The sequence below is a fragment of the Corvus brachyrhynchos genome, unplaced genomic scaffold (genome assembly GCF_000691975.1).
Source record: "Corvus brachyrhynchos isolate BGI_N302 unplaced genomic scaffold, ASM69197v1 scaffold162, whole genome shotgun sequence".
In the NCBI taxonomy this organism is placed as follows: Eukaryota; Metazoa; Chordata; class Aves; order Passeriformes; family Corvidae; genus Corvus; species Corvus brachyrhynchos.
In genome coordinates, this window is record NW_008236696.1 from 5,893,004 (window position 1) to 5,901,911 (window position 8,908).

At 57.9% G+C, this 8,908-nt stretch overlaps 1 protein-coding gene across 2 annotated transcripts; it reads left to right on the top strand.

Annotated features, from left to right (window-relative positions):
• Positions 1-4,139: 4,139 nt before the first annotated feature.
• On the top strand, positions 4,140-8,592 carry NMUR1 (neuromedin U receptor 1). 2 transcript variants are annotated; one of them, XM_017727013.1, is made up of 3 exons: positions 4,140-4,675; positions 5,136-6,032; positions 7,245-8,592. In XM_017727013.1, exons 2-3 carry the CDS (start codon positions 5,138-5,140, stop codon positions 7,646-7,648), a joined length of 1,299 nt encoding a protein of 432 aa, XP_017582502.1. In that variant the 5' UTR covers positions 4,140-4,675; positions 5,136-5,137; the 3' UTR covers positions 7,649-8,592. The 2 variants fall into 2 exon arrangements, with proteins under 2 accessions (XP_017582502.1, XP_008642831.1); XM_008644609.2 differs by lacking the exon at positions 4,140-4,675 and having other exon boundaries at positions 4,714-6,032.
• Positions 8,593-8,908: the final 316 nt, after the last annotated feature.

Sequence of the window (8,908 nt, forward strand, 5' to 3'; positions counted from 1 at the left end):
AGGTGCTAGCCAGTTTATGACCAACTCAGAAAATGGGAGTTGGAGATCTAGAAACAGCTGCCACTATTGTGAGAGCTTAAGATGTCACCTGCTTAGGCTGTGTGAGAGGGGAGGAGGAGGCTAAAATGCTGAGGTGAGATTTTTGGGAATGGGTACAGCTGTTACACAATGAAAAAGCCCTCTGGAGAGTTAGTGAGTAGAAATACACAGGATAGTGATGGCTAAAAAATTATTATGGGAGAGTGTCCAACGCAGACAAGGATGGGTGGGTGGGCTCTGCTGGGTAAATCACAGCAGGGCTGCTTTGAAAAGGCCACCTCACTGACCTGTCTGTGCAAAATTATTCAGATCTGGGCCTGTTTGGTGCCCTGTGAGTTTGAGTGGCCCTTCCTGGCCTTGAGGTCTGAAAAAAGCATTCTCCTGCTCTCTGAAATGCATCCTCTAGGCATGTAATCTCCAGGTGACCAGAGAGGGGCAACTTTGAGTAGGCAGGTCCCAGCAGGAAGAGAAGCCCCTTTTACATCTGCATGGCTAAAAGATTTGCTTACTGTCCAAGGGGAGAGCATTCATTCTTGCCCAAAAGCTTAATGGCCCTGTTCTGTCAATGCTGGCTATCCCTGCCCTGGAAAATTTGCTGCAGCAATACACTGAGAAGGGGCTGCTTATCTGCTTCCTTCTGTGACAGAAGAATGCACCCCAGGGGCTCTTGCCTGATGCAGGATGGCACGGACAAGGGACTGTCTGTGCCTCAGTTTCCCTCTTGGATGCAATGTCACTCTGTGGCTTGGTGGCTTTTTGTGTTTGGAACTAGAGGGTGTTAATTAAATCTGCAAAGCGTGGGAAGAAATGGGGATGGAGCACAGGCAGCTCTACAAGGCTGTGCTGGGCTGTCCTGCAATTCCTCTGTGATGCCCTCTTGAAAAGAGCCAGAAGTGGATGCAGTTGGTTATTAGGGCTGTGCCTCTTGAGCTTTGAAACTGAGGTTTTCCTTCTCTTTTGGCTTCTTAATTCTCCTCAGAGTTTGGCCTTGCTCAGCTTCTGTGTGGCAGCCTTAACCCACTCATGGGGGGACCCAGCTGCCAGCAGGGACAACCTCTGCCCTGGCTGGCCCTCTGGGAGGGATGGGTGTAGAGCAGGGAGCAGGAGGAAGACTGGAATTGGGGTTACAAAGGGAGCCTCATGGGTGCCATGGCTTGTCTTCTTCCAGCCTAACCCAGAGGTGCTCTGGCCACAGAGAGGGCTGAGCTGTGGCTGACAGACCATGAGGAGGAGCAGATTTTGGTGTGCAGCTGGCCATCCCCCCACTACCTTCCCAGGTAGGGTTAATATAATAAAATACCTGATAAGGGGAACAGGCTGAAGGATCATGTTCCTATGTGCAGTTTACCCTCTTCGAAGCAGTGGGGGAGCAGTAGAGGAAGAGGGGTTGTCACCTCCTGGTCATTTGGTTTATGAGAAAATTGAAAGAGAGAATGGATCATTCTAAAGGACTGTTAGATTTGTGAGGACTTAGAGGTGGGATGCAGGAAGAGACAGATCCAAGGGAAAGAAGTGATGCCCAGTCAGTCCCTGAGAGCTGCCAACTCTTCCCAGAGAGATATGACTGCAGGTGGTGTGGGAGCAGCTGTTGAGGCCCCAGTTATGTGGGATGCTCCAACAGGCTGATGTGAATGATGAAGGAAACAGGGAGCAAAGGGAGAAGGATCCTATGTCCCGTGGTTCTGGTGTCCCAGAAAAACTGGGGCTGTGAATGGGAGAGAGAGGTCTGCCACCACCTGGAGGCCAGGATCTGACAGCCTGGTGGTAATGGATGGACTCGTGGTTCAGCTCTGACTGAACAAAGCTTTGTCTTGTCCTTGCTCCTTGCAAACCATCCTTCCTACATGCCTGTTGTCCTCAGCAAGGAAAGGAGGCTTCAGGGAAACAGATGTTGAAGTTTGTCAAGAGCTCAGCAACATCTCCATTGCTTTGCTCCAATCCAAGCAACCTCCAAACACCCCAGTTCCAGCAGACATCCCCTCATCCTCCCAGGAGTGCACGACATGTGAGCCATGGGGATCCCTACAGGGACAAGGACAGAGGTGCAGAGCTCAGGAGGCTCCCCAGGGACTGCCTTGAGGCAAAGCCTAGACAGGGATGAGGAGCAAGCTGGGTGGGAGGATTGTGGCTGCATGCAGGGAACAGCCTCTGCCCCAAGGACGGGGAGATGGCTGTGTAAGTGCAGAGAGCTCTGAGAGCACCTGGCACTGTGCTGGGAGCTGACTGTGTGTGACTGTGCTCATCAGGGCAGTCAGAAAACAGAGGGAGACAATTGAGGAATGGAAGGGAGCAAGATTTCCTGGGATGCTTCTTTCCATGTTGCAATCCCCGAAGTGGGCTCATGCTGAGGCTCCTTGTGCCTCAGTGGTGCAGCCCAACCTGCGTCTGCAATGGCACAGATCTGTTCCCTGCCTCGGGCATCCCCCAGGGAAAACAGCCTGAGCACAATCTGGAGGCAGGGACTGCTGTCCCTGCCTCATCGCTTACTGTTTGTGGCTCTGCCACCCAGGGGCTGTGACCTGCAACGTGCCAGTTCCCTGGCACTGTGACCCATCCTGGCATCTGCTGAAACTGCCCTGCTGAGCCCCTGCCAGCATCATCCGGCTGCTGTCCCTGTGTCCTGTCCCAGCTGTCACCAGCACTTTGCCATAATCCCCTGTTTTACTGTGTCTCCATCCCCGGAGGGGATGAAGTTTCATTTCCTGACTTCCATAGGAGCAGGCAGCAACTCTTCTCCTTCTCCCTCCCAGTTTCAGACACTGTTTCCAGCTTGTTGATTTCTTCCCTTGAGTAATGTCTTGTTTACAGTCATTTACCCTCCAGGCCTTTGGCTTCAGCAGTTCTTCTCCTCTGGGGAAAAAGATGGTCTCCTGAGGAAAGTCAGGGCTCAGGGCAGCCATTGACCTGCCCTTGGCATGTTCGCTCTGCCAGCTCCCCTCTGCTTGGTGCTTGTTTGCTGCAGGGAGCAGAGGTAGGGCCAGGTCAGGGCTTTGCTGGTCTTGTCCTGTCATCCCTTGCCTGCTCTGGAATTTCTTTGAGCAAAATCATCGAGGAGTGAGGGGTACTGCTCTATCTGCTGCGTGCTCTGGCATCAGGAGGAGGATTGGGGCGTGCAGGACCCCAGGGGCCGTGTCCTGGTGCTGGCGGCCACCAGATCCAGGTAGCTCCTCACATCCTGGCCACAAGCACCGGGCTCTGCAGTGCAGTGAGCTGTGCTGGGGCTCAGCCCGGGTGGGAGGGGGGAGCGTGGGACTCGCGGCAGGTCTCTCCTGGCAGGTCTCTCCAGGCTCCTTCTCCAAGATCCCTGTACTGCCTGCTCGAATTCAGCCCTGCTGGGGCTCTTTCAGCTCCATCCTGCTCAGCTCGGACTCTGTGCAGGGTGGGATGCTGCTGGGACAGGCTGAAGTAGGTGGGTCCCGGGATGCCGGAGCCCTTCAAGGTGTCATCCCTGGGGGGAACCGGGTCCACCTGCGCCCTGCCACCCTCGGAGGGGATGAAGGGACCGGCGCGTGTCCGTGTGCCCAGGGGTGCCTCCCCGTCCCGTCCCGCCGGCTGGCGGTGCCCGCCGCCGTCGCACGGAGCGGGGGAACGATGCGCAGCCGACCCCGCATCCTCCGCCGCCTCCTCCTCACCTGCGGGGCTGGAGAGCCCGAAGCCGGGGAGCCCCCGCCCCGCAGCCGCCAGCCCTTGGCCACCGCAGGCGGAGCGGGAGCCCCTGGGCTCCGGGCGGGTCTCGGACCGGTCCAGCGCGTGGAGGGGAGAGGAGCCGCGGGCGGAGCGGGGACACGCAGCCTTGACACGCGTCCGAGGGGCTCAGGAACCGTGAGTGGGTCTGTGTGTGTGCATTTCTGTGCGTGTGTGCGCGGGTCTGCGCAAAGCAGGAGCGTCCCCTGGGACGGGGGTGTCAGCACAGGTTGCCAGCACGGAGGGCAGGCGGGAGCGCGGACAGAGACGGGACACGGGCAGGGAGCTGAGCCGGACGCGGAGCACGGGGCGATGCTGCGAGCTCAACAACTTCCCCGCACCCAAGTGTGACAGGAGCCGGCGGGAGCCACCTGCTTCACGGGGGAGTGATTCGGGGGACCCAGGGATTGCCTGCCGGAGACAGTGCTGGCGGCCGCGGGGCTGATCGATGCTTTACTCACCACCGAGGCCACGCAAATGACAAATGCCGGAGTTGCGAAGGCTGCCGGAGGGGCAGGAGACGCCTGTGCCGCCCTCCCCTGGGACTCTCAGAGTCAATAGAGTTTATTACCTTAACGTTATTTCCTCTCTCTGAAGGGCAGCTTTTTGGCAGTGCTGCTTTGTAGATAAGGAGCCAGCCGAGCCAGCCCCTGGCAGGGGCAGGGTCTCGGCACCGCGATTTGCTTGGCCAGCGGCGGGAAAGGAAGCCCCTGGCACACCCCCGGCTCACCCTCCAGCCTCTCAGCTGACAGCGGACAAGAGGGAGAAGGTGAATAAAGGCAGGCGGCTTCTCCGAGCTGAGCTCCGAGGGGAAAGCAGCGGCAGGATTTCATTTGCCTGCCTCTTAAGGCAGTGAAGTCTCCATACCCTCCCACGCTCCCTCCCCAGCCTGACCCTGTCCGGCGCAGGGGTGGTGGGACCTCAGCGTTCATCTGGAGTTTCCCAACAAGCTGTAAGTCCTTATCCTGCTGGAAAATCAATTTTCCCTCTGGTTGTTTCATGGTTGCCCTGCCAGCCCTTCTACATAGCTGGTAGAATTGCGGCCAGGAGTGATTTTTGGGGCTGGCTTTTTGGGGCTGTATCCTGCTCTGCTTACAGAGCAGGAAAAGAGGACAGCCCTGCTGACATTCCCCTGATGATGGGGCAAAGGGCCTAAGGTGGACTGGGGAGCTGCCAAGGTTATTTTCAGATGGGAAATGGGGCAAGAAGCACTTGGGAGCCCTGGAGGGAGGTTAGGTGGAGATTTTGTGTGGTTTCCCAAAGGAAAGGCTGTGGCTGGGGCAGGATGGATATGAGAGTGCAGAGCCCTGGTGATTAGCAGCATCCTGGCATCAGTGGGGAGAGGGACAGTGGGAGCAGGGGGAGCAGAGAAGTTGGGAAAGCATCCCGCAAACCTCTCCATCTCTCCACAGCCATGAATCCCTATGTCAACTGCTCCAGTTCTGAGTTCCCCCTGCCCCAGCAAGACTTCCCTGTGGAGCCCATCAGCCCTGACCTCAGCAACAGGACTCACCCAGAGACCTTGTTCGACCCTAAGGATGCCAACCTGACAGAGGAGCAGCTGCGGGATAAGTACCTGGGACCTCGACGGTCCAACTTCTTTGTGCCAGTCTGTGTCATCTACCTGCTGATCTTCTTGGTGGGGGCTGTGGGCAACACGCTCACCTGCATCGTCATCCTCCGGCACCGGTTCATGAGGACACCCACCAACTACTACCTGTTCAGCCTGGCCGTGTCTGACCTGCTGGTGCTGCTGCTGGGGATGCCACTGGAGCTGTACGACATGTGGAGCAACTACCCCTTCCTGCTGGGGGCCAGCGGTTGCTACTTCAAGACGCTGCTCTTTGAGGCCGTCTGCTTTGCCTCCATCCTCAACGTCACGGCCCTGAGCGTGGAGCGCTACATCGCTGTGGTACACCCGCTCAAAGCCAAGTACGTGGTGACCAGGAACCACGCCAAGAGGGTCATTGTCACCATCTGGGTCTTGTCAGTCGTCTGCTCCATCCCCAACACCAGCCTCCATGGGCTGCAGCCTCTCTACGTGCCAGGACGGGGGCGGGTGCCTGATTCAGAGATCTGCACCCTGGTGAAGCCACGCTTGACCTACAATCTCGTCATCCAGATCACCACCATCATCTTCTTCTTCCTGCCCATGGGGACCATCAGTGTCCTCTACCTTCTTATTGGCCTGCAGCTCAAGAAAGAAAAGATGCTGGAAGCCTTGGGAGCCAAGACCAGCAGCAGCCGCAGCTGCCACAACACCCAGGGGCAGAAGAAAGTCAAGAGGAGGCAGGTCACGAAGATGCTGTGTGAGTCAGTGCTGGGGATGGCAGAGCCAGGGACTATCTCCCAAGGCTGTTTTGGGAGGGTGCTGGGGGGAAACTGAGTCATGGACAGTCCAGAACACTGAGGCTGGGTCATTCCCGAGGTTGTGGGTCTGGCTTGGGGGGTGTTGGGGCAAAGGCAGATCTGGTGATTCTGGTCCAGCGGTGAGGATTGCTTGTGCCAGCTCCCACCAAGCCCTCCTTGAGTGAAGTGCAGGGTGAGAAAGGGAAAGGAGATGGGCTGGGATGGGGGAACTCACTCCCTGTCCCTCCACCCAGACCTCAAATGCTGGTGGCAGTGATGGGGTTTCCCAGAAGGGCAGCACTTCTGCCCAGCCCCACAGCCTCTGTGGGCAATGACCCAAGGCTGGATTGAAACATCCTCTTTCCCACTGCTCTTCACTCTTGCTCCCCTCCCCAGCACAGCTCCCAGAGCCTCTGGCCCCCTTCCCAGGAGTGGGAACTGGCTGCCCATGGGTAGCTGCCTCTCCCAGCATGCTGACCTCCACACGCTCCTGGTCCCATGATAGCATAGCAATGGCAGATTGCCCAGCCCAGTCCAACGGCAGGGCCAGGGCTGCTTTTCTGCCACATCCCAGACAAGTGGTAACTCTGCTTTCCATGGCACTTGGGCTGGGCTGGGGACAAAGGGGGACCTGTCCCCATGTGCCCCAGAGATGCATTGTGGCATGGGTATGGCAGAGGACGCCAGGACTACCTGTACATATACATACCTACACCCTTTCCTTTCCATCAGCAGAGCTGGGTTATAAAAAAACAAAACCAAAACCAGAGCACAAGGAAAGGTCTCAAATAGCTCTTGCTCCTTGGACTTTGCTGGTGAAGGTGGCAGGTTCCCAGAGGCTGGATGCAAACAGGGGAGTCCCCCAGCTGTGCTGCATGGCTGTGACAGAGCCAGCTGCCTGCCTCATGAGGAGTGGAGAGGCGCAGCACAGAAGTACCTGGAGTAGCACTGGCAGGGGATGGAGGGAGGAGATCCTGTCCAGACCTCCAGCCCTTCCATGGCAAGTCCAGAAGGCACTGAGGGGACCTTTCCCCTCTCGTTCTTCCTCTCTCTAATGCTTCTTTGCTATGGCCAAAGCTGAAACAGGGCGGTGCTTGGCCAGGGACTGGGGGTCTCTGTGGGGTTGGTAATCCCTATCCCCCCAGTAACACCAGCTCCTCGTCTCCCCACAGTTGTGCTGGTGGTGGTGTTTGGGATCTGCTGGGCTCCCTTCCACACTGACCGCCTTGTCTGGAGTTTTGTCTCCACCTGGACCAGCAACATGCTCCACATGTTCCAGTATGTCCACATCATCTCAGGTGTCTTCTTCTACCTGAGCTCGGCTGCCAACCCCATCCTCTACAACCTGATGTCCACCCGCTTCCGGGAGATGTTCAAGGAGGTGATGTGCCGCCCCGGCCACCGCCCGCCGTGGGCACGGAAGTACTCGCCCAGCGTCACCCGCACGACCACCCGCAGCACCGAGTGCGAGCCCCTGCCCGGCACCAGCGGGCTGCCCCTCTCTGATGCCAAGGAGTACGAGCTGGAGGACATGGACAGGGGCCAGGCCACCACCCACGCAGTGTCCCTCTGCTGAAGAGTGGGAGGACAGGGAAGGACTGCGACCAGCCTTCCTCACCACCAGCATCCATCTGACTGTGGCACTCATCCTGTGGTAGGGAGCGAGGCAGGAGCGATGGAGGGATTGCTGCCTCTCTGTGCTGTCCCACTGGGATGGAAAGGCTGGTTGTATCAGCAGCACTGCTCCAGGGACACAGTGGCAGTGGCCTTGCTGTGGTCTGCATGCATTGTAATGCATCCTACTGTCCTCAGCACCAGGCCTGGCCAAGGCCAGGGCATCCTTTGTGGTGTGGGGACAGCTGACTTCTACGTCAGGGATATGCCAGCAATCCCCAAAAACATTCCATCCCTCCTGGCCCAGTGGGGTGAGCCCCCAGGTGCTGGAGTCAGGGTTTCAGGCACTCCAGGCTGTTTTGGGACACAGAGATGGATGGGTGGCCTGAGAGGTGCTTGCACCTGGGCTGAGACCCAAGGGACTGGGAGAGGTTTACATGGGATGGAGTGGGGAAAAAATGGTCTGTGGGTGCCTTTTCCCTTGAAGACTTCTTCAGGGCTGTCTGGCACCAATGTGACCCTGATTTTTCTGGCACATCTCTTCAGTGGTGCCTGGCTGCAGGGTGCTGGTACAGCTCCTTGCTCCCAGCCTTTCTCATGCCCTGCATTCCCAGCCCTTTGAGGGCAACGGAAGGAGCATGGCTGCTCCCTCCAGAGCTGGAGTCTGTGGGGGGAAAATACGGGACAAAGGGATCTCCAGACTGCCTGTTGTGCCAAGGCTCCGTGACTGTGTCGCATGAATATGCTCCCCTCTCCCGTCTCTGACCAGCATGTGGTGGGTGCCAATCTCCTCTTCCTCTGCCCACTGTGGTCACCTGTACTTGTGGGGAATGTGGGGAGCCCTCCTCCATCCCTGCCCTGCATGGGCTGAGCCTCACTGAGAATTAAAAAAAACCATTGGCCTGCGTTGTGCACTGGTTGTGTCTCCCAACAGCCAGGTCTGCTCCCTGCATGGGGCTGAACCCAGGCCATGCTCCTGGGGAGGGTGATGGATGGGCCACATGCCAGGGTGATGGACACCAGGGGTGTTTCACCGGATCTCCCTGGGGGCTCTGCTGCTGTCATGGGTCTGTGGGTCCAGGCACACTGAGGACACAAGAGGGAGGGCACAAGTGGGATGCCTGCACCCTTCCTGGTCTCTCAGGCTGAGCTGGGGCTGGGGCCTTTGCAGAGGGACAGCTGCCTCTGGAGCTGTGGCCATCAGTCCTTCCCCAGACACACG

Excerpts from the sequence above, each read along its gene's own strand:
- NMUR1 (XM_017727013.1), top strand. The coding sequence starts at position 5,138 with ATGAATCCCTATGTCAACTGCTCCAGTTCTGAGTTCCCCCTGCCCCAG. Across the intron at positions 6,033-7,244 it reads GCAGGTCACGAAGATGCTGT|TTGTGCTGGTGGTGGTGTTT; the intron begins GTGAGTCAGTGC and ends GTCTCCCCACAG.